Source organism: Papio anubis, chromosome 8, assembly GCF_008728515.1.
Source record: "Papio anubis isolate 15944 chromosome 8, Panubis1.0, whole genome shotgun sequence".
Taxonomy (NCBI): Eukaryota; Metazoa; Chordata; class Mammalia; order Primates; family Cercopithecidae; genus Papio; species Papio anubis.
In genome coordinates, this window is record NC_044983.1 from 133,940,276 (window position 1) to 133,965,856 (window position 25,581).

The following is a 25,581-nucleotide window of genomic DNA, read 5'->3' on the forward strand; positions in this document are numbered from 1 at the left end:
TTTCCGTTAAAGGTTGCTTCCTCTCTCAGGATGCTGTTTTTCTTCCAGAGGTTACAGATTCCCGGTTTTCTCCTCGGGGCTGCTGTGCTCACCGTGGGTGGCCGCCCGCTGGTGGACACTGATTCTATTCACTGCCGCTCTGGGGATGGCAGGGCAGGTGGAACCTCCCGCGGGTGGCATGCAAAGGAAGGTTTTCTTCCTGTGTGGCTGCTCCTATCCCTCCCAGGGCTCGCTGACTACCTGCAGACTGGGTCTCTCCCTTCATCTGGAAACAAATACTGAGGCTTCCTACTGCCCAGGATAGGCAGGGAATGGGGCAGGGGCTGCCTGACTCTGCGTCTCCAAGCGCAGGAACCCAGTGAGTCATTGACGCCTGCCCCAGGGTGCCCCCATTCCCCATCCCCACTGATGTCCACTTGGGGGTGGCCCCGACCCTCTTTGGGCTCTGCAGTTCAGCTTGCAGGCCCCTGGCTTTGCATCTACGCAAACTTAATCCTACATGTTTTCTCTCTTTCAGAAATTATCTTAAAATTCCAGAACATTGATGTATACATGTATTTTCAATCACAATTACACACTAATCTTTCAAAAAGGCTTTCCCGGTGGCTCATGCCTATAATCCCAGCACTTTGGGAGGCCGAGGCAGGCAAATCACCTGAGGTCAGGAGTTCAAGACCAGCCTGGCTAACATGGTGAAACCCCATTTCTACTAAAAAATACAAAAAAATTAGCCTGTAGTGCCCGCTACTCAGGAGGCAGGAGAATCGCTTAAACCTGAGAGGCAGAGGTTGCAGTGAGCCGAGATCATGCCACTGCTCTCCAGCCTGGGCGACAGAATGAGACTCTGTCTCAAAATAAAATAAAAATAATAAAAATAAAAGTCTTTCCATCACATGACACTTCGGGCGAATGGTGAGAGGAGCTGCCTGGGTTTCGTCTCTGCCAAGTGATTCCACATCTGTCATTATATCATCTCCTTCAAACTCTGTGAGGTTGGCGGGCCCAAAGCACCAACAAGAGATGAGGAAACTGAGGCCCGAGGAGGTGAAGCCACTTCACCCCAGCTGCGTGTGCTGGCACTGGCGCCAGAACGGGCCCCCCAGTCCTTTCATCTGTGGTTTCTTTCTACTGCCTCGGAGCAGGAGGGTCAGAGCAGAGTCCCTGAAGGAGCAGGCAGGGTTCCCGCTGTGGGGCCCGGGCTGGTGAGTGGACAAGGGTCTCCAAGCCCACGGACTCTCACCCACTACCTCTAGATGAGGAAACTGGTAGCCCTAGGGTGCACCTTGTCCAAGGGTACATAGAAACTTAGTGGTGGCACCAGGACTCAAATCGAGGTCTCCTGATTTCCAGTCCTGAGCATGCTTCCTTGCAACAGGCCACCCTACTGAAGATCACTGTAAAGAACATGGCTGTGCTTTGGTCAAGGAATAGGCTGGGGCAGACATCTGGGCCTGAGTGACCCAGTGAGTTTGGAATGCAGGCGCACAATTCCATGTATATTGGAAACACAGCTATGGAGTCACAACATGGGAAGGCCATCCCTTGGCCCTAGGCCGCTACTGTCTGTAAAAGGTATAATTGCCCTGTTGACACTGCGCAGGTGCAGTCACACCCAGAGAAAGAGAGAGAGCCAAAGCTGTCTGTCTTGCAGACAGAGAGGAGAGAGCCAGGACACAGCTCCGCTTGCTTGTGCCCAGAGAGAGAAAGAGTGAAGCTGCCGACCCTGAAGGCAGGGAGAGCTGGCTGCACAGCTGTGTGTCCTCTCAGCAGAGAGGAGCCAAAGGGCTAAGCAGCTGAGACAGAGCAGACAGTGTGTGAGTGAGCTGCTGACGGGAGAGCAGCATAAGAGAGCTAATGTGAGTGAGCTGCTGACGGGAGAGCTGCTGAGAAGAACCACATTTCACCTGCCTATGGCCTGAGTGTTCTTGCAGCTATCTGCTCATCCATCCACTCCCCTCGGACCTCAGCATGGGCTGGACCCTAACCCCGAGCGTGACATTTGGCATAGCCATGGACCTGACAATCACCCTGGAACCTGGCTCTCCCACAGGCCTCAGAGCAAGGCCAAGTGTGCCTGTTGCCCAAGTCCCTGTTTCTTACTTCCTTGCACTTGTGCACCAAGATGAGTGGAGTCTGGAGCCAAAACTTCCTCTCACTGCAGCCTGGGACAGCTGCAGGTGCACAGAGAGGGCCTGGCTGGACCTGGTGGCGGCAGTCTGCACTGCTGGGCGGCACGTGACAGAGGAGCCAGGCGGACATGGCTGCAGGCCTGATGGATGAGTGGTCATTAGCAGGGGCAAGAGGAATGCGAGCGGATACATGGGGGAAAGAAATAAGTGAGAAAGAGAAGAGTGGGGGTGGGGGAGAGACAGAGGAAGACAGAGAGAGACAGAGACAGATACAGAGACACAGAGAGACAGAGACTGAGTTAACAGAAAAACAAAGAAAAAGAGATGCAACAGACAGAGGGAAGGAGAGACAGAAAAAGACAGAGACAGACAGGAAAGAGACAAAGAGACACAGACAGAGAAGCAGAGGGACAGTTCAGACAAGCACAGACAGAGACAGATGCAGAGAGACCGAGAGAGACAGGACAGAAGAGAGAGTTTGAGAGACACACACAGACAGGGACAGGGAGAGAGACAGAAGACGTGGCACTCAGAGTGCCGTCTCAAGCTGAAATGCCCGCCACAGCATCTGGGACAGGTAGTGGAACCATGCCATAGTGTGGGCCCATCCTGAGGCCATACTGGGGCACCCATGTACCCTGCAGGCCCTCCACTCAGACTTTCTGCTGTTGCATGGGTTTGCTGGCTTTGCTAGCACTGCACTGGCTACACAAACGCAGCTAAGTGAAGGCTTCGGCTCCTGCAGACTGAGAGTGAGATCCCGGGCTCCCAGGGGGAGGGGCCGTGGGTGGTGGTTAACCGCACGACTCAGACCCAAACCCTGGCTCTCCCACGTTCCAGTTGTGTGACCTTGGACCAGTTCCTTAGCAGCTCTGTCACTCAGTTTCTACAAATAAGCAGCATAATATTAATATTTACCCAGTAAAGCTGCTGTGAGGACCACATGAGCTCATCTACGTGACATGCTGACAACACTGCCTGGCACGCAGAAGGTGTGCATTAAAAATCAGTGAAGCCAAACAAAGGCTGACTGTGTGGAATGGACTTGGGGTAGGGGAAAGAAAGACCAAAAAATCATTTGGAAGGGACCAGCAACAGGGGAACAGCAGAGGGGTGAAGGGACAGGTGCTGGGGACATAAGGGCCTGGAGAGCACTGAGTGAGGAGTGGCCAGACCTGGATTCTAATCCTGACTCTGTCTGTTGCCACCTGGAGAGAGGCTGCCCCTCTCTGGGGCTCCAGTTCCCCACCAGGATGAGATAACAAAACACAAAAGCAAAAAGGCAGCTGTTTTAAGAGAACTCTACTCTGATTCTCATATCCGGAATCAATACGGAAATGTAAGCTTATGCAAATGAAAGAGGACTGGACCTCTGCTCTGCGAACCAAGTGCTGAAACAGGCACTGCGTCATTTGTCATTTCAAGCAGTCGTATGGGATATCATTCCCATTTTCACGACAGAAAACCGAGCCTCCACACAGTGCACCATCCTGGCTGCAAAGCCCACAGAGCCTCTCCGGGCCAAGGCCGCTTCCTGCGGTTCTGAGTTGCTGACAGCAGAGGGCGCTCCCACTCCACTGAAAGCAGCAAACCACGGGCTGCCCTGCCTGACCACTCTGAGACTTCGCTGCTGATTGGCACATTCAGTGCGGGAGGAAGACACGTGGTGTCTTTCTTCTCCTTCTCCCTCACATACAATAAACCATTCATATAACATGGGTGCCAGAACTGAGTTAACGTACTGCGTGTTTTCCCCAGAAATCAGCTGCAGCCCTTTCGTGCTTTCGATGAGCAGGATGGCCCAGGTGTCCCTGTGGTACTTCATGCAGAGAGAGCCTCAGTCCACCCTGCATAAATCCTCCCCACAGCCTCCTGGCCCTCCACCTCCGCCCTCGATCCAATCCACTGCCTCCCCCATTGTCAAAGTGGTCTCCCCATAATCCGTTTCTGGACATCCCTCCTTTCCCAGGCCCCCATGGTTCCCAAGGCCTGCAGGATGCACCCGCCTCCTCAGCCTGGCAGCGTGGGACCCTCTGCATCTGTCTTGCTCACTCTCAGCCACAGCAGCAGTTGCCCGGCACTGTTCACTGTCACTGAAGCACACTCTTGTCCAAGCCTGCCCCTGGCTTGGCCACAGGATCGCCTCTTTCTAGAAAGTCCACCTTCCATTCTCCTCTCTGCCAACCAACATCTGGAGGCAGCAGAGGGTGGGGGAAGGGCGTGCGCTCTGGGAGAGACATGTGGGTGCTGCTCTGTCCTGTGCTTTGACAAGAACTCAAACCCCTAGCAATCACAATGGACTCGTTCATTAAATAGGGATATGTAAAGTACCCTTCATTTGTTGTTTTTTGGTTCAAATTTGTGAGATAATATAGGTGCAATTCTGGGTACTTAACAAGCCATTCTTTACCCATGGTAAAGAATGCCATTATGGCCCAGGCACGGTGGCTCACGCCTGTAATCCCAGCACTTTGGGAGGTTGAGGTGGGTAGATCACAAGGTCAGGAGTTTGAGACCAGCCTGGCCAACATAGTGAAACCCTGTCTCTACTAAAAATACAAAAAAATTAGCTGGGCCTGCTGGTGGGCACCTGAAGTCCCAGCTACTCTGCAGGCTGAGGCAGGAGAATTGCTTGAACCCGGGAGGCAGAGGTTTCAGTGAGCTGAGATCGCACCATTGCACTCCAGCCTGGGCAACAGAGTGAGACTCCGTCTCAAGAAGAAAAAAAAAAGAGGAAGCCATTACAACACAACTCAGAGGCTACCTCCCCACGAAGACTCTTCTGTCTCCTGTCTCTCCAGCCCCCTCCAGAAGTGGCTTCTCTTTCTTCTGGAATTCAGTTTCCATCTCATCTCTTCCTCTCTCCTGACACGTAGGCTCTCCTTGTCCTATACTTTGCAAATCTTACCCTCCCCTCTAGGTAGTGAGTTTAAGAGTCAAGGCCTGGATCTGATTTGTCTTCTACGCCCTGCAGGGCCTGGCATACAGTGATGCTCATGACATGAACAGATGCAGGCACTGTACGGACTGACGTGATCTCAACAGTTCAACAGTGAGCTCCCTGCTGTACTCAGATCACATAATGTGGCCTCAGGAGAGGAAGATGAATGAAACACATAAGTCTTCAGGCAGCTCCCACCCACCCAATTATGTTACTGTGCTCACCCAACAAAAGAATCCATGCCTTCACCCTGTGGTCTCCTTGGGAAGGGGAAAGATGGCATCTTAGGAGCTGAGAGCCACCTTGGCTGCCCCCACTCAGACACCTCCAAGCTGATGATGGCCATTCCCAGGGACTTCCACCCAAAGGGCTGCCTGACCTCCCAGTGGGGACTCCACCACCACCCTATTCTAGGAAAAGCACATCCTAAGGTACCTCGGGATGAGTCCTAGAGCTACCCATGGACTTGGTACCTAAGATCTCAAGCTGCCAAGTGGCTGCTCCATAAAGGCAACTGTGTGAAGATGAATGTGGGCATCTCTAGGCACCCAGCACACAGCGGGTACCCAGCAAATACTTATCACAGTCACACCTAGTGTGTGACACTGCCAACCCCTCAAGAGCAACACAAATTGGGGGTGAGACTTATTGATGACTTTTTATAAGGCTGAGTTGAGAGCCCAGATGGAAAAGACAGAGGTGCCCATGTCTGCAGGGTGGATTGCGGCTTTGGTTCCTTCAAAACACCAACTCCCTTTTGTTAATTGCTTAGGGAGCTTCTACCAGGTGCCAAGCCCTGCGCTTGCTCTCATAACTCATCAGATCCTTAGAGCCACTAACTGGGAGAAGCATCACCATCCACCCCTCAATGTCAAATACGGACATGGAGGCCAGCAAGGTCCAAAGCTTATCTAAGGTACCTGCACTGGTGGAGGCCCAGCCAGGGGGACAGCCTAGTTCCTCTGATTTCAAGGCTGGCGCTCTTCCCATTTTGAGGCCCCCCCTTTGCTCTGAGCCAGGGCAGGACACCTGGGGAGCCTCAGGACTGGAATGTTTACAGTCACCCTACACTGTCTGGGGGACACGGTTTTCTAGATGGAAACAGGACCCTCAATGCCCAGTGCTTGGCCCTTTTCATGAGTAGACTCCTCTCTGTGCCTGGCTGGATCCACCTTACAATTTCCTGGACAGCCCACTTGGGCTCTGCCACCTGGACCTCCTCATGCCTCCAAATCCTTCAGTCACTGCACTGTGCCAGCAGAGACATGATCTGGAAAACCCCCAAATGAAGGGCTGTCTCCCCGCTTTACAGAGAACGCCCTGCCCTGGGTTCTGTTAGAGGTGGCCTCAGTGCTGGACAATGGTGGCTGTCTCTGTTAAGGCAGGGCTGAGACACTGTCCCACCCCATGCCGGGCAAGGCCAGGCAGCTGGAACGGCTTTTTCCAAGGCAAGATGGAAACCTACTTGCTGATGTAAGAAATCAGAGAGGTTCCTGAGAAAATAAACTGTAAGCACCCACCCATAGGAGAGCTGAAAAGGGGCATTCAGCATCACGCAACTCAGGCTCTTCCTTGGACGGGTGGGGAAACAGAGGCACAGAGCGGAGCCAGCTCTTCTGTGAGTCACCTGCACATCAGCAAGGGAGTCGGAGCCAGCGCAAAGCTGACCTTCAGAGCTGCGGGCTCATCCTCACCGCTTCTCGGTGTCTGCTTTCCTTTCTCCCTGTCCTCAAACAACATATATAAAGCACATGCTGCCCAGAACCTTTCTAAGCCTTCTGTAAATATTAACTCACGGAATCCTCATCATATCCTTACGAAGCAGATAAAATTACTCTCTGCAGTGAAGAAACCTGGGACTTGGAGGTTAAATAATGCTGCACAGGTCACACTGCTCGCAGAGCCCCGAGCTGGAATTCAAATGCAGGCTCCAGGATCACAGTGCAGGGTTGCTCCAGCCGTGGCCGCATCAGCTGGTGCAGGCTGCAGGGACTCAGGGGCTGATGGGGGCATGGCTGAGGTTACTCCCTGCACCTCACCAGCGGGTGGTCCTCCCTTCCTGAGTTTACCCCAAAGGAGCCTCCTGCAGCAGGTAGAACTATGGCCCGACCAGAAAGGAGACAGTCTAGGGGAAACACGCCAGCATTCTACATTTCTGGTGAAACTTCAGGCCTGGTAAGCCACTGATGGGAAGGCCCAAACCGGGAATGAGGAGTTTCTGGATCCTGCTGGCTTTCTAACAGGCCACAGGGCGTCAGGAAACACATGGCCTCTAGGCTCAGTTTCCCCCGCTTTACAATCAGGAGTGCTCCCCCAGCTTCTCTACAGCCCTTTCCAAGTCTGATAACTTAGGATTTTGATAGAACTGCGGTGTTTCTTGACTGAACAAAAGTCTTAAAGCAAGACTCTAAAAGCTTGCTGGAAAAAGGTCTAACGCTCCATGGAAAAAAGCCTATTGCTTCCAAACAGTGTTTTGGCAAGAATAAAACACTGAGTGTGTACAGACTGAATCTCTCTTGAAGCAAGTGGGAAAAAGAAATAAATGTTTGTGAATGTGTCGGTTATGGACCGGACACTGTTCCTGTTATCCACCTTCCAACCGGCTTCGGAGAAGACATTAATATTTCCATCCTGCAAGTGAGAAAACTGAGGCTCCAGTAGCTGCAGCAGCTGTCCCAGTGGCAGACCTGGTCCCCCAGGGCCTGCGGAGAGCTCTTCGTTTCTCTGGGAAAGCCGACTGCGCCGCACCTTAGAAGCTCACCCGAAGCCCCCAAAGCCTTCAGGAAGCGCGGGGATCATTGTTCCAGTGGAGACGGTTCCTGCTCTGGACCCTTGGTGAGCGTTTTCTCCCTGTGATGTTTCCTGGCTAACGTACCGTGGTCCAGGCAGCTTCCTGTTGGCCGTCTCATCCACTCCCAGGGCTTCGACCAAGCCTGAGCGTGGAGTACATGCTGTAAACCCATCTGTACATCGCCAAAAAGTCCCAGTCCACACCTGTGGGTGAAGGCACTCTGCACACTGAGTTCGATCTTGGTTCCTGCATCATCTCTCACCTGGGCCCAGTGCTCACACGTGTGTCCACAGAGGACTGGCCACAGACCGCGCTGCAGGTACCAGCTCAGGCAGGGAAGACCCAGAGGTGAATAAGGTGCCTTATGTTAAAAATCCAAGGGTCGGCCGGGCGCGGTGACTCATGCCTGTAATCCCAGCACTTTGGGAGGCCGAGGCGGGTGGATCATGAGGTCAGGAGATCGAGACCATCCTGGCTAACATGGTGAAACCCCATCTCTACTAACAATACAAAAAATTAGCCGGGCGAGGTGGCGAGCGCCTGTAGTCCCAGGTACTCGGGAGGCTGAGGCAGGAAAATGGCGTGAACCTGGGAGGCGGAGCTTGCAGTGAGCAGAGATCACGCAACTGCACTCCAGCCTGGGCGACAGAGCAAGACTCTGTCACACACACACATACACAAAAAAAAAAAAAAAAAAAAAAAAAACGCAAGGGTCTACATATGTGCGTGGGGGTGGGTGGCTGAAAGGCAAACAAATACCATGTGGGCGACCAAGGTCATCAGCTGAAGAGGGTAGGGGTTCTAACAGCACAGGTCCAGGGAAACCCAGGAAGACTTCTGAGGGAGAGAAAAACATTTTTATACCAATCTTTGTGGCTGGATGGCTGGGTGGGTGGGCACCTGACTGAAGCAATGAATAGAATACAGGAACGGGTACATCCATTCACCTTTTCACACATTTCTAATCACACTGTAGGTTTCTTAGGTCAGAGATTATGCTTGTAGTTTTTGGATTCTTTATGGTACATTGAAGAAAATAGTACTTAAAACATAGTTTTATTAGCCAGGCATGGTGGCGCGTGCCTGTAGTCCGAGCTACTCAGGAGAGGCTGAGGCAGGAGAATTGCTTGGACCCGGGAGGTGGAGGTTGCAGTGCACCGAGATCACACCACTGACTCCAGCCTGGGCAACAGAGTGACACTCCGTCTCAGAAAAAATAAAATAAAATAAAAAACACCAACAGAAAACCCATAGTTTTGGATTTCTTCAGAACGTCTTCAATGTTTCTTCATGAGGCAGAGGGCACTGAGCGCTGCGAGGCACCTCTGCAAAGCCCCGGCGCTGCGTGTGGCCTGGCTGCAGACACTGAGGCTGGGGACAGGCCCCCCAGTTGAAAAATATATATTCTTTAAAAAACAGACAAACAAAACAAACAAACAAAAAACATTCTTTTTGCACTTCAGATGAGTGCTGTGTGACTTACACTCACTTTCCTGGACTGCTGGCTCATGGAACAGCAAACCCAGATGAGGTAAACAAACCCCAGGAGCAGAACCACCACAGGCCCCCGAGTGACCTTCCCCTGACAGGCTCGGCCCAGCCCAGGACTCAGACAAGTGGAGAAGCCACCACCTTCTGTCTGGGGAGCGCTTTCCCAGGCTGATCCCGGCTCTGGCTGCCCCCCAAGGCACTGCACTGGTACTGGATCTGGTTCTGATGACCAAGGCACTAGGGGTCTTTGGCCTCCAAATCCCCTTCAAATACGGCTGTCTCTTGTCTTGACACGACCTGGCTCTGCCTGTGCTCCTGTCCTCTGGGTGGGTCCCATCCTTGGATTCATCCATTGTCCTTACAGGGGATCTAGCCGTAGGACATGTGATTTGAAGGAGTCATCTCTTATTCATTTATTGATTTAGCAAATGCATATCAAAGGCACCTCTGCCCCCGCTCGACAGTAAAGCACTGCACACCTGCAGCCATGTGTTGAGTTGACTTCGTAAATCTCCGCCATGTGTTGGCAAGTGTTGCCTGCTAAACTCTTGGGACTCTGATGGAGGGCCTGCACCAGGCACTCTGTGGGCGCTGAGGGAAGACAGCCTGTTTCAGACTCCAAGCCAGGGTCAGGCTCCACCTCTGACTGCACCCTCAGGTGACAGCCAGCGTGTGACCCCCACATGCCTGGGGCCTTCTGCCCGAATCACTGCCGAGCTGCACACTTCGGATGTGAGTCTCAAGCTTCCTCTGGCTTCTACAGCCCAGCCCTGCTGTGGGGCAGTTCCTCAAACTCCACTCTCTGCTACACAGGGATTGAAAGAAGACCCCTGCTCCCTCGAGCAACAGAGCTGCAGAGCAACCCACGCGCCTGTGTGCCCAGAGCCTCGGTTACTCCAAATGCCACTTTTATGTCTTCACCATGTGACGGAGGGAGCAGAGGGTCCACAGAGAGAGCTGACCGGCAAACAAATCTACGGAAACATGTGAAAGCTCTCGAAGGAGGTAAGGGTTTTGCTTATTAAAGTTAAAAATGATTAAAATTTAATATACAAACAAACAAAAATCATGTTTGGGAGCCTGCGTTGGGGAACAAGGCCAGTCCCTGCCTCCCTGAATGAAAAAGGACCTTTTGGAAAGCAATGTGAGCGAGCCACAGACAGGTTCATTGGCTTTGACCAGTAATTTCACTTCTGGGAAAGCAGCCTAAGGAAATAATCATAAATATGAAAATAAATAAACAAAGCTATAAGCTTTAAAATGCCAAAGCATTCTTTTTTTCTTTTTTTTCTGAGACAGAGTCCTGCTCTGTCCCCCAGGCTGGAGTGCAGCGGCACAATCTCGGCTCACTGCAACCTCCGCCTCCCGAGTTCAAGCGATTCTCCTGCTTCAGCCTCCTGAGTAGCTGGGACTACAGGTGCCCACCACCAAGCTCAGCTAATTTTTGTTATTTTTAGTAGAGACGGGGTTTCACCGTGTTAAGCCAGGGTGGTCTCGATCTCCTGACCTCATGATCCGCCTGCCTCGGCCTCCCAAAGTGCTGGGATTACAGGCGTGAGCCACCGCGCCCGGCAGCATTCTTTTTGAAAGTGAAAAACTGGAAACAATTGTGAATGATCAATACCAGGGGAATGGGTACCTGAATTATGGTTTATTCACTTAATGGAATGCTGTGCAGTCATTTATAACAAACTCTAAACACTCTACAGCAGCATGGAGAAAACACTGCATGTCGGAACAGAAAACAGGAGGCAGCATGGAATACAGGATGATGTGGCTGTGGAGGGACACTCCCCATGCGTAGGAATTCCCACGGGAGGCCGGGCGCGGTGGCTCACGCCTGTAATCCTAGCACTTTGGGAGGCAGAGGTGGGCGGATCATGAAGTCAGGAGATGGAGACCATCCTGACTAACACAGTGAAACCCCGTCTCTACTAAAAATACAAAAAATTAGCTGGGCGTGGTGGCAGGCGCCTGTAGTCCCAGTTACTTGGGAGGCTGAGGCAGGAGAATGGCGTAAACCCGAACCCGGGAGGCGGAGCTGGCAGTGAGCTGAGATCGCACCACCGCACTCCAGCCTGGGTGACAGAGCGAGACTCCGTCTCAAAAAAAAAAAAAAAAAGAATTCCCACAGGAAATATGCCTACGTGCCCACTGTAGTTGTGTCAGGATGGCAGGATCACAGGCTGTTTCACTATTTTTCAAATATCTTAAACGTAAATTAAGGGTGAAGAACAAGTTCCTGTGGAACTAGACAGTCACATAGTGCAGGACAACCCCTGCATGGGGCAGACCCCGACAAAGCATCTCAGACATGGGTTAGGTGAGAGGGCCTAGCCCCAGCTCTTGGGACACGTTGCTCCAGATCGTAAGGAACTCAATGAATGGGCCCGGGAAGAGAAACTGAAAATTCAGCAGCAGCCGCGGTTTGGGAAGGTGGAGCTGGGTGGGAGTTGCCGCGCTTGGGCAGCCACCCCCGCCACCCCACAGGGGAACCTTGAACCATCAGCGATGCCAGCACGTGTGGCGGAACCCAATCGGAGGTCTCTTCCACTGTTACCTGGCAGCAGTCACTAAGGAGCCTCCACCTGGGCCTCCTCAGACGTGTCGGTTGCATGGCAATCTGCATCTAAGAGCCCGAGTGTGGGCCAGTTCACATTTGGTGACTGTGGCTCAAATGCAGGTCACCAATGTCACTCCTGTCACCACTCATTCTCCCATTTGTTTGAGAGCCAGGGTAACTGAGGAGCAGAGAAGTTATGTAACTTGCCAAGTAAGATAGGAGTCCTATGAGGCAGCAACTGGGACTTCAGAGTCCAATCCAGGGCTCTCTTAAAACCTGTCTGGTCTGGAAACCCTAAACTCCGCCTTGGTGCAGAGGATGGCAATGCCTGCAGGTACTGAGACCACAGCCTTCCCGGCACAAGTTACATTCAGGGTAGGAAAGTACCACTGTCTGCAGCAGCCCTCGCCTACCACATGCACACACACACGCAAACATATATGTACACACATGTGCGTGTGCACACACAAATGTGTACACACACACACACAAGCATACACAGAGCAGATGGTCTCATGCACCCTCTCTTCTATGGAAAGCTGTATTGATCAATGAGAGCAGACTATAAATACCTTTTCTCCTCGAGTTCCCTTTTCACCTCGTTCTCCTTGGAGGCCCTGGGGGAAAAAGAAAGAGCAGTGACCAAACATCTTAATCTGACTTCTCTGTGCTCACCATGGGGGTGTCCATGGAGTAACTGCCTGGCAGCTTCCAGCCCAGGGTGGCAGGGATGGTGATGGTGAGGACCCTGTCTCCCTGTGTAGTCTAAGGCCACAAAGCAGCTGCTGTGTGGTCTGGCTCTAGGCAGCAGAGGCAGGCCACTTCCAGAGTATGACATGAGTTCCTGGGCTTGTCCCTTGGCTTAGGCTATCCAGGTCCTCATAGCCATAGATTGGGACATAGCCTGGCTCCTGAACTCAAGTGGCCAAGGACAGAAATGTGGCTTCAAAGTCAGTTCCCCCCACCACACTATGCCTATGATGCCGCAGGACCATGGCTCCCAGGAAGGGTCCCAACGTTGAATCAGAGAATGGCTCCTTGAAGCCAATCACCCCTCCTCCCTCGGGGATAGGGTCACTGTCTGTCCCCACTGCTTATCCTGCCTTTGTCTAGAGTAGCACCCAGACCTTGTGCTGTGGACTCCCTGCCCCTCTGTGTACAGACTAGGTGGGAATGTCAGCCAGGATGTGGGTTTCTCTGAGTGCAGGATCCAAAACATGATCCCCCTGCTTCTCCCCACTCCATCGTCCATCGTCACTGGATGCTCTTACCACATTTTACTTTATTGACAGTACTCAGCCCTGGACGCTGCATTTTCTGCCTCCCCCAGGTAGAATGTAAGCCTCACCAGGGCAGTTCCTTCAATATGATATCCCCAGAGTCTAGAACAGAGCCTGTCACTTGGTAGGCACTAATACACATTTGTTGAATGACTAACTGACCCAGTGAGTGACTGTGACGATCCCTCGTTTAGCACAGGAATCTGGTAGAGCTTGTGTCTGAAGGCTACTGCCCTACTCTGAGAAGCAGAAGGCTCAGCAGTGCATGTGCCTGCTCTTCCCAGGTGCACAGATTACACCGTGAGGCACTGGGGCCACCCACATGAGCTGACGAAAGCACAGCTCCTCCCTGGGCAGCAGCCTGCAGGCCAGGCAATGGCACAGGGCAGGCACCTGCCAGATGAGCAGGAATGTATCCTATGTAACTATATGAGCTCCCTGTGGACTCCACTCCCTTTTCTCTCCTTTCTTGGAGAAGAGACCCTGGGGCGTTCTATGGAAAAGATGGTAAAGATAGCAGGTGCCACCCAGGCCTCCTTGTTGATATCAGGAATGATACACATATCTTTGACCTAGAGAGGGTACAGGGCCAAGGCCACAAGATGCTGTCCTAAAGAGTAGAGCATCTGCAGGGCCATCCAGACCTACAGGGTGAGTGAACATCCTTGCTGTTTTAATTTCATCTAAATATTTTGGTCACACACACAGAGATCAGAGGTTTTCAATGTCTCCCTGGCAACTCAAGCTGCTTTGTTTGAAAATGACAGTTTACACTGCTTCTTCCATTTTTCTATGTTTTAAGACCTGCATGCATTAGGTATTTGTCCTAATGCTCTCCCTCCCCTTGCCCACCAATGTCCGACAGGCCCTGGTGTGTGATGTTCCTCTCCCTGTGTCCATGTGTTTTCATTGTTCAACTCCCACGTATGAGTAAGAACATACAGTGTTGGGTTTTCTGTTCCTGTGTTAGTTTGCTGAGGATGATGGTTTCCAGCTTCATCCATGTCCCTACAAAGGACATGGACTCATCCTTTTTTATGGCTGCATAGTATTCCATGGTGTATATGTGCTACATTTTCTTTATCCAGTTTATCACTGATGTGCATTTGGGTTGGTTCCAAGTCTTGGCTATTGTAAATAGTGCTACAATAAACATATGTGAGCATGTGACTTTATAGAGAATCAAGAATAGTGTTAGATGTTCGAGAAGCTACTTTGCTCCTTGTACACCATATCTGTTTGTTCACCTCTTTATTCACTGGACCTACTGAATACGTATTATGTGTCTGGCACTGTTCCAGGGGCTAAGAATTAAGTAGACTCCATTCTTCTTCCAAGAGTACAGTACTGGACAGGCTGGGGAAAATGAATTCTTTAGATCAAGTGTCAAAAATCCTTGGTGCTGGTTAAAAATGCAGATTCCTGGGATCTACCCTGCTTCTTGATGGGAGAAAGGGGTCCCAAGAATATTCATTTGAACCTGTTCTCTGGGTGATTCTTATGTACTGTAACATCTAATAATTTCTGGTCTAAGAAAGGAGATACCAACACTTCACTGGCATCAGTAAGGCTAAACAGCATTATTGTCTAGATGCAGGTGGAGGAACTTGCTAGAACCTGGTTTTTGATTCCTGGAGAAGGGGTAGAACCCCTGTCCAGAAAAGTGCCTTCACTTACAGGAGCTCCAACATGTCCAGGAGGTCCGGGGAGTCCAGGCGGTCCTTGGGGCCCCTGCCGAAGAGCATTCACAGAGAAAAGTTTCAGGGATGGAAAAGAAAGGCAAGTACAGCCATACAGCTCAGCCAGTCCCATGTTTGGTGACAAGAGCTGCTAGCTCACATCCCACCAAGTGCTGCCCATGCTGCTGGCACAGATCTCGCCAGCAGACACCCCCTCGACCTCTGCTTCCCTTCTCTATTTAGAAGTCATGCCATCTGCTCCTGGTGGAGCCCTGATTCACACCCAGATTCTCTTGACTTCAAGGAACAGCGAAAGGTGTGTGCATATGAACCACCATGAGGCCAGATGCTACTATTCCATTTCACTCCCCCTGTGCCCCTCGGCCTCCCCATGACCTGGCCTGGATATGTTCACAGCTTCTGAAACATTACAACTGATTCCTGTGGCTCATCATTCACACTTTGCCATGGGCTCAGTACAGCCTGGACAAGTCCTGACAAAGAGCTCAGCAGAAGTCTGCAGACCTGGAGGTGCCTCTGCTAACCAGACCATGAAATGCTATTGCCTCTCAACAACTAGTTTGGAAATACCTATTAAAGTCTGCTAAAATAACAACATACATTCATTCGGCCAAGGGTATCCCAATTTTTAATCTATGCTACTGTAATAAAAATATAGTAGATAAGGAGAAACACACAAATGTACACATGCATGCATATTCAGTGCTTCATTAATTTTAGTGGAAAACAAATGACATTAGTATAGTCCTTAGGACCATAAATAGGGAATGTTATATATTACAATACATCCATATGGATGTTATATATTACAATATATCCATGTATGATTGGATACATCCAATACATCCAATTCTATGTCTTAATTACGAGAATGTGTGGGGCCTATCTGTATTTACATAGAAATATGTCTCTCATCTCTTGTTAAATAACAAAGATAAATGACCAAGTATGATATAAATACATTTTTGTAAAAATTTAGGAAAAATCATTTATGTGTGGATATACACACACAAATGTGCATGCAGTTATATGAGAAGAGGAGGCAGGGAGCCTATCTGAGCATCTCTTCTGCACCTAAAGCAATTGGCTTTGCACTGGGCCTTGTCGCCTGGGAACAACGGAAGGGCCCAGCTCACAGCAACACTTACCCGCATGCCGACCTCACCCGGAAGCCCCGGCTCTCCCAGTTCTCCTGGCTCCCCCTGAACAAACAAAACAGCACAAAGTCATAGGCAGTGGGACACAGGCCTAGGTACACCAGTGCAGCCCACAACCTCCCAGGACCTCGGCTTCCTGCAGCTCAGAACTCATCACAGAAACAAGGTAGCCATCAGTGAGCAGGGCCTGGGCTCCCCTCAGATGCCATTTCTATAAGCAAAGAAGCTGACCTTTGCTGCACACAGTATTTTTTTTTTTCTTTAGAAACAGGATCTGATTCTGTCTCCCAGACTGGAGTGCAGTGGCACAATCATAGCTCACTCATTATAACCTCAAAATATTTAGTTCAAGTGATCCTCCTGCCTCAGCTTCCCAAGTAGCCTGGAATACAGGCATGCACCACTGCACCAGGTTGCTTTATTTTTTGTAGACATAGACTCTCGCTTTGTTGCCTACTCTGGTCTTGAACTCCTAACTCAAGCGATCCTCCTGCCTCGGCCTCCCACAGAGCTGGAATTACAGGTGTGAGCCACCATGCCCGGCCACACAGTATTATCTCCACTCCCACTCACTTTAACTTTGGAGAGAGCAGGGGAAAAGTGTAAAAACTGGCGCCACCCTGATGGTTGTCTTCATGGAAAGGATGTTGGCCACCTAGAGTGGAGTGAGAAGAGAGCCTAGGGTCCATGGAACTCTCCTTTCTCCCTTGTCTCCAGGATCGTAGACCATCTGTCCCAAAGGGCTGCCCGCTGTGGACCTCAGCACTGCTCACAAGACAGTTTCCCTCTCTGAGACCTGATTTTATGTGGCTGGACATGGCGAAGGGATCAGAGAGGTGAAGAATACAGAACTAATGTCCACTTGGATTCTTGGTGGAGAGGAGACTTACCCACCGGAGCTGAGATCACTTTGAGCTTGGGTTGCTGGAGGATGTTGCAGCTCAGAGGCAGGTGAGATGAAGAGGTGGGGTTGGGGGTAATGATCAGAGGAAAGCTGGCTTGCCATATAGGGTGTAGGGTGCTGCTTGGGTCTCACTCTGACTCCTCTAGCTACAAACTGGGGTCTTAAGCAAATCCATTGCCTCGCTGGGGCTAGTTCCAAGTCTAGGCATGGGGTAAAACAAGGCTGCCTTGCAGAACTACTTGTTAACTAAATGAAAAATCATTTCCAAGGACAGGCAGGCGATACCCGGGGGCAAAGCTGCTGCTGGTCTTATCACAGCTATTAGGCTGAGCCCCTGGGATCTGCGAGGATCCTGATACAAATAAGTCCCTGCTCAAGCCTGGCCCTGGCAATGCCACCCCACTTGAGGACACGGGGTTCTGACCAGGAGGTCACCAGCCCACTACTGCCTTGTGAGCCAGGGCAGACGGAACAGAACTTACTCTCATGCCTTTGCTGCCGTCTCTCCCGGGGGGGCCGGGCAGGCCCAGGGAACCCTAGAGCCAAAAAAAGAGAATAGCAATTAGTAAAGAATAACTGAGACAGGCTCTCAGAATGCTAGTGCAGTGGAGAACGTGCCAGGAAGGGAAGGAAATTGTGGCCAAGACTGCTACTCAAAAACTAATCCACAAGCCTGCAGCATGGGCATCACTTGGGAGAGTATAAAATGCAGATTCCCAGGTTTCACCTCAGATCTACATCAGGGTCCATGTTGTAGCCACATACCCAGGAGATCTGTCTGCACCTGATGTGGGAGTAAGCAGCTCTGGTCCACAGTCCTTCACTAGCTGGAGGTGCGGCCCTTCCTCGCTCTGGGCTTGGTGTGATATGTGTAAAGTAGAGGATTGGGCTGCAGCGGGGCTCTCAACCTTGGCATCATAGACATCCAACTGGATAAGCCTTTGCAATGGGGCTGAGCAGTAGGATGCTAGGGGCTGAGCACTGTAGGATGCTCGGCTGCCACCCTAAATGCCAGCAGCACCCTCCAGGGGTGACAACCAAAAATGTCTTCAGATATTGCCAAACGCCTCCTGGTTGGGAACCACTGGGCTAGAAAAGGTATTCGACTTGTAATTTTAGCTGGGACAAACTTCTTTCTAAGGAATCTCACGCAGACACACATGACATGAATAAACATGGAGCAGCCGTGGGAAGTCCGGGGCTGGACCAGCTCCTCACCCCACTTTCTACTCCACACACTTCCCAGAGAAGGCTTGGGGAGGGAATCTAGAAACAGGTAACTCAAGCACCTCTAAGCTCCCGACCAGCTCCAACATCACTTGGTGCCAATCAAAGCATCCTGCCTGAGACCTCCCACCCAGCTCCTGGCTCTCCATCAGTGTCTCTGTGGCACTGAGAAAGGCTGCGCCTCTCTCTGGGCTGTTTCCATCTATACAGTGAGGGTGCTGGGTATTCAATGGATGAATGAACAGATGAATCTCTATGTAAAGTGTAGAAAACACTATATGCCAAAGTATATTTCTACATATGTCATCTGATTTAATCCTCCTTATAATCCTGAGATATGTATTATTTTCTCAAAGCATATCAGATATTTCTAGATTTTATCTACAAACATGCATGCACACACATGCTTTTAAGACTATGAAATGCCTTCCACGGCCTCAACATTCTTTCTAATATAAGTCAGTGTGATATTGAAGAGAAAGACTGACATGACAGAGGTCTCTGGTCATGGCATGAGACAGACATGAATCCATCTCAACTCTAGACCTTCCTGGCTGTGAGACCTTTTTTTTTTTTTAGACATGGTCTTGTTCTTTCACTCAAACTGGAGTACAGTGACATGAACATGGCTCATGCAGCCTTGTCCTCCTGGGCTCAAGCGGTCCTCCCACCTCAGCCTCCTGTGTAGCTGGGACTAGATGCGCACATCACATCTGGTTAATTTTTGTATTTTTTTGTACAGACAGGGTTTCACAATGTTTCCCAGGCAGGCCTCGTACTCCTGAGCTCAGGCAATCCACCTCCTTGGCCTCCCAAAGTGCTGGAATTACAGGGGTGAGCCACCGTGCCCGGCCCTGGCTGTGAGACCTTAAACACACCCTGGAAGGCTCAGGGTCCCACTGACCTCAGGTGTGAAGTGTGGATACTGTTACCAGCAGCAGGATGGCTGCAAGGGGAGGCAAGGTTTGGTAAATGGAAGTGCACACACTCTGCTGTGGGGACAGAATTGAGTTTCCTGGTACTGTCTGTTCTCCCAGTGACCCAGGCCCATGATGACAGAAGGATCAAATGGAAGCACCACACCAGCGCACCTGTGGCCTGGGAAAGAACACCTTCACCAGCTGCTGTGGGCACCATAAGCCTCTGGGGACAGCCACACGGATTTGCTCTGCTGCCCTTATCTGACAATTCAACAGTGGAGACAAAGGGACTATGCACAGGCACAACACTGATTCGCTTGTAAGTTGCTCGTGGTTCTCAGGCTCGGGAGCAGGAGGGTCTAATCCTGGGCCTGAGGGGTAGTACCTTCATGTGGGTCGGGCCTGGCAGAGGGGATGTCTCCAGCAAGGAGGCCTAGCGAGCAGCCATTCATGGACAGGGCAGGCTGAACACCACTCGTCCGACCCTCGCTTAGAGGAGGGTGGGTACTTTGGGGCAAATTCCTTACTCTCTGAATCTCAGTTTCGTTTTATTTTCTATAAAATAGGGACAATCATGGTGTATTAGGGTTCTGCACAGGGACAGAACTAATGGAATATATATGTGTGTGTGTGTGTGTGTGTGTATATATATATATATATATATTTTTTTTTTTTTTTTTCCCAAAGGGGAGTTTATTAACTAACAATAACAAGATCACGAGGTCCCACAATAGGCCATCTGCAGGCTGAGGAGCAAGGAGAGCCAGTCCAGGTTCCAAAACTGAGGAACCTGGAGTTCAATGTTCCAGGGCAGGGAGCACCCAGCATGGGAGAAAGATGGAGGCTAGGAGGCTGGGCCAGTCTCTCCTTCCACATTTTTCTGCCTGCTTATATTCTAGTTGTGCTGGCAACTGATTAGACAGTGACCACCTAGAATAAGGGTGGGTCTGTCTTTCCCAGTCCACTGACTCAAATGTGAATCTCCTTTTGCAACATCCTCACAGACGCACCCAGGAACAATACTTTGCATCCTTCAATCCAGTCAAGTTGACACTCAGTATTAACCATCAGACATGGCCACTGTGAAAAGCTGTTATAAGTATTAAAGTCCTCCCAGGAGCTTCATAGATCATTCCCAAAGCCTCCTCTAGATGAGAACAATTTGATTTGCAGTCACCAGGCCTTATGGTAGCAGGAAGGTTGGGGGATTCTTTGATCAAACAACTTTGTGAAAAAAATGCAGAGTTAAACCAAGTGAAGCAAGTTCCTTTACAGTGGGTTTTCTTGAAGGCTTACTCATGCCCTTGTTGATGATTCTCCACAAGGCCCTGGCCCACCAGACCCTTTTCAAAGGCATGGAAGGACCTGCCATGGCTCAGAGCCCAGAGCCCATGCAGGGAGAGGGGCTGCTGCTTCTCGGAGCCTCATCTCGGGTAAAACTGGGTCCAAGACAAAATGAACAAGGGCTGTTTATTCTTAAACTTGTGATGGAGAGCAGGCTGCCATTGCTTTCATTTCAGCAGAGGGTTTGAAGATGTTAGTTAGAGAATCAACCTTATTTCTAGGGTTAAAAGAGGAAATACTGAGACAGTCTCAGATTGGTGAGTGTTGTAGTTAGGGGTGATTTTTGGAAGGCGGGAGACATTCTAATTCCAGTATGCCTGTCCATCCTTGGCTGGATAGAAAGGGGCAGGTGCATGGTTTGGGAATATTTCATAAAAGAAAGGATTGTTCAATTGGAAGGATAAGGGATTTCTGTCATCAGTTGTTTCCGGGAAAATAGGGGCCAGTGGGTTGCTTTTGTGGGTTAAACTATCACAAGCATCTTCCTTGGGGGATGCTGTCATGGCAGCTGCTTTCTCAGCCTCCAGTTACACATCGGAAAAATGAGGAGCCACCTCCCCCTCTACTTCCCCATTTGGCTGTTCTGGAATTTAAATTTTAAATTCTGAGATTGAAAGAGGTAACCAGTACAGGAGGAGGTGATTTCTCCCCGATTAAACACACATGCATGTTTAATAATAGCAGAAACAACAGTCAGAGTAAAGTAATATTAATCATAGTGTATTAATGTGATAGTACAGATGTTGCTGAGGATAGTTTATCTAGTTCTACAAGGCGCCAGGCACTGAGCACTTTACATCCATCACTGCATTCAACACCTCCCCACAACAGTTCTAGGAAAGAGACAGAATCATCATCTCCATTTCAGTGTTTATGAAACAAAAGCACGGACAGCTGATTAGCTCTAATCTAATCCGTTGATTACAGCTGATTAGATTAGATTTAATCTGTCCAAAGTTACAGTGCTTGTGGAAGAGCCAGACTCCAGGCCCTAGAGTGTGCTTCCGAACGTCTTCACAACACTTAGTGGTGTCCGAACTCACATCAGTTCCCTGGTTGCTTGGCAGCCCTGTAAGCTAAGTGTTGCTATCCTCACCCTACATTCAGGCACACTGGGGCACAGAGCAGGTGCATGACTTTCTCATGACTACTGGGGAGTCTACATGGTAGAGTGAGGCAGGTTGGGGTAGTTCACACTTGAGCATCCAGCTCTCCCTCTCCAGGGATCCTGACCTTCCTCTTCAGCCTCCACGAGCCCTGCTCCCCTGGGAATACTGGAAGGAAGACTCATTTGACTGCCTCACAGGTGGAGAAGCTCTGTGTGGAGCCAGGAGATGGTGGTGAGCAATAGAGTGGGCTCAGCTCCCCACACAGCCTGTGTCTCCAAGATCCATGCTCTGACCTCTACCTGCCTCCTGCACTAACCTGGACAAATGGTGTGTCCATTTCCTGATGGCAGGGTCACCAGTCCATAAGCCATGTCCCTACAACCCTAGGAATCAATTATAGATTTTCCAATAGCAGGGAGCATCACAAAAGGATGAGGACTTCCTCTGAGGGCATGCGCTAGATAGTGCATCCTTCCAGAATCAGGCCTCTGGGGGTGACTCGCCTGAGGTGTCGGTTACCCATTTACGATGGCAGGTCCTCGAATGACCGGTCTGTCTTCTGGCTCTGGTGCGTTGGGAAACGCTGCAGCTGAATGCAGAGGGAGGGACGTCTTGATGGGATGGACTCCTGCCTCAGGAATAAAGTAGGGGGAAGCAGGACACCTTGGCCTCTCCTCCCAGTTGCCAGTTTTCTAGCCTTGTTGGTTCTTTCAATTAGATAGATGCCCAGTAGATATCTGTGTGGATTTTTCTCATCCACAAGGTGGGAGCTCTGTGAGATGCAGAGCAGGACTTAATCACCTCTGCACTTCCAGGGTCTGGCTTGACATAGTGTCCACACTGCCCCATGTGCTTCAATTCTGTCAAGAGCCCTGAGGGCTTGTAAGGGAATGTAAGACTCTCCTACTTCAAAATCAGTCTTGTGTAAGCCCTAGAGACAAAGTGAACAGCAGGTATGGTAGAGAGGTAATGGTCCTTAGAGCCAGTGAGCCACAGCTTCACACTGTCCACCCCCCACCCTCCCTGCCTCCCCATCACTAAGTACTGATGACTTTGGCCAAATTGGCGAAATGCTCTGAGTCTCAGTCTTCATCTGTAAATAGGGATGGTCAACCTAGCTTCAGAATTGGTGCTTCCCAAGGACACGGAAAACTAGGCGTGTTGGTTTTAGATGGCTAAGGTAGTAGAAGAAAGTCCCTTCTGCTTTGTTCAGGGATGTGGCCACCTTTACTGTATATTCTAAGAACCGAACTAGAGGTCTCTGTAGAAGGGAATATGTTCTGAGTCAGAGACGGTAACATCTCTTTTTGAATCTTTTTTTACATGCTTAAGATAACCAAGTCAGCACTGCAAATACATAGATTTTAAGAAATGTCCACCCTCAAGTCATCCTGAGATCCAAGCACTTTACTAGAATGATTTCTGCCCTATGAAAACTTTGCTCCAAGAGAAACTCAACTCAACCCAAATATTTCATTAGTATTAATATTAGTATCACTGATTCTTTTTTAAAAAAAATTTTATTATTATTATACTTTAAGTTCTAGGGTACATGTGCACAACGTGCAGGTTTTTTACATATGTATACATGTGCCATGTTGGGGTGCTGTACCCATTAACTCATCATTTACATTAGGTATATCCCCTAATGCTATCCCTTCCCCCTGTCCCCTCCCCACAATAGGCCCCAGTGTGTGATGTTCCCCTTCCTGTGTCCAAGTGATCTCATTGTTCAATTCCCACCTATGAGTGAGAACATGCAGTGTTTGGTTTTCTGTTCTTGCGATAGTTTGCTGAGAATGATGGTTTCCAGCTGCATCCATGTCCCTACAAAGGACACAAATTCATCCTTTTTCATGGCTGCATAGTATTCCATGGTATATATGTGCCATATTTTCTTAATCCAGTCTGTCACTGATGGACATTTGGGTTGATTCCAAGTCTTTTCCATTGTGAATAGTGCTGCAATAAACATACATGTGCATGTGTCTTTATAGCAGCATGATTTATAATCCTTTGGGTATATACCCAGTAATGGGATGGCGGGGTCAAATGGTATTTCTAGTTCTAGATCCTTGAAGAATCATGACACTGTTTTCCACAATGGTTGAACTAGTTTACAGTCCCACCAACAGTGTAAAAGCATTCCTATTTCTTCACATCCTCTCCAGCACCTGCTGTTTCCTGATTTTTTAACGATTGCCATTCTAACTGGTGTGAGATGGTATCTCATTGTGGTTTTGATTTGCATTTCTCTGATGGCGAGTGATGATGAGCATTTTTTCATGTGTCTGTTGGCTGTATGACTGTCTTCTTTTGAGAAGTGTCTGTTCAGATCCTTTGCCCACTTTTTGATGGGGTTGTTTGCTTTTTTCTTGTAAATTTGTTTGAGTTATTTGTAGGTTCTGGATATTAGCTCTTTGTCAGATGAGTAGATTGCAAAAATTTTCTCCCATTCTGTAGGTTGCCTATTCACTCTGATGGTAGCTTCTTTTGCTGTGCAGAAGCTCTTCAGTTTAATTAGATCCCATTTGTCTATTTTGGCTTTTGTTGCCGTTGCTTTTGGTGTTTTAGACGTGAAGTCCTTGCCCATGCCTATGTCCTGAATGGTATCACCTAGGTTTTCTTCTAGGGTTTTTATGGTTTTAGACCTAACATTTAAGTCTTTAATCCATCTTGAATTAATTTTCATATAAGGAGTAAGGAAAGGATCCAGTTTCAGCTTTCTACTTATGGCTAGCCAATTTTCCCAGCACCATTTATTAAATAGGGAATCCTTTCCTCATTTCTTGTTTTTGTCAGGTTTGTCAAAGATCAGATGGCTGTAGATGTGTGGTATTATTTCTGAGGACTCTGTTCTGTTCCATTGGTCTATATCTCTGTTTTGGTACCAGTACCATGCTGTTTTGGTTACTGTAGCCTTGTAGTATAGCTTGAAGTCAGGTACCATGATGTCTACAGCTTTGTTCTTTTGACTTAGGATTGTCTTGGCAATGTGGGGTCTTTTTTGGTTCCATATGAACTTTAAAGCAATTTTTTCCAATGTGGTGAAGAAAGTCATTGGTAGCTTAATGGGGCATTGAATCTATAAATTACCTTGGGCAGTATGGCCATTTTCACGATATTGATTCTTCCTATCCATGAGCATGATATGTTCTTCCATTTGTTTGTGTCCTCTTTTATTTCACTGAGCAGTGGTTTATAGTTCTCCTTGAAGAGGTTCTTTACATCCCTGGTAAGTTGGATTTCTAGGTATTTTATTCTCTTTGAAGTTATTGTGAATAAGAGTTCATTCATGATTTGGCTCTCTGTTTGTCTATTACTGGTGTATAAGAATGCTTGTGATTTTTGCACATTGATTTTGTAGCCTGAGACTTTGCTGAAGTTGCTTATCAGCTTAAGGAGATTTTGGGCCGAGACAATGGGGTTTTCTAAATATACAATCATGTCATCTGCAAACAGGGACAATTTGACTTCTTCTTTTCCTAACTGAATACCCTTTATTTCTTTCTCTTGCCTGATTGCCCTAGCCAGAACTTCCAACACTATGTTGAATAGGAGTGGTGAGAGAGGGCATCCCTGTCTTGTGCCAGTTTTCAAAGGGAATGCTTCCAGTTTTTGCTCATTCAGTATGATATTGGCTGTGGGTTTGTCATAAATAGCTCTTATTATTTTGAGATACGTTCCATCAATGCTGAATTTATTGAGAGTTTTTAGCATGAAGGGCTGTTGAATTTTGTCAAAGGCCTTTTGTGCATCTATTGAGATTATCACATAGTTTTTGTCTTTGGTTCTGTTTATATGCTGGATTACGTTTATTGATTTGCATATGTTGAACCAGCCTTGCATCCCAGGGATGAAGCACACTTGATCATGGTGGATAAGCTTTTTGATGTGCTGCTGGATTCAGTTTGCCAGTATTTTATTGAGGATTTTTGCATCGACATTCATCAGTGATATTGGTCTAAAATTCTCTTTTTTTGTTGTGTCTTTGCCAGGCTTTGGTATCAGGATGATGTTGGCCT

The 25,581-nt window shown here is 49.2% G+C and overlaps 1 protein-coding gene across 1 annotated transcript in view; it reads right to left on the minus strand.

Moving 5' to 3' along the window:
• The window catches only part of COL22A1 (collagen type XXII alpha 1 chain), a 326,761-nt gene that overhangs the window by 176,106 nt on the left and 125,074 nt on the right, over window positions 1-25,581 (minus strand). Inside the window, exons 13-16 of the mRNA XM_009213647.4 lie at window positions 17,439-17,492; window positions 16,044-16,097; window positions 14,873-14,926; window positions 12,488-12,532 (exon numbers count right to left, since the gene is read on the minus strand). Of these exons, the coding sequence (XP_009211911.2) occupies window positions 12,488-12,532; window positions 14,873-14,926; window positions 16,044-16,097; window positions 17,439-17,492 (207 nt within the window). The remainder of the gene's footprint in view (window positions 1-12,487; window positions 12,533-14,872; window positions 14,927-16,043; window positions 16,098-17,438; window positions 17,493-25,581) is intronic.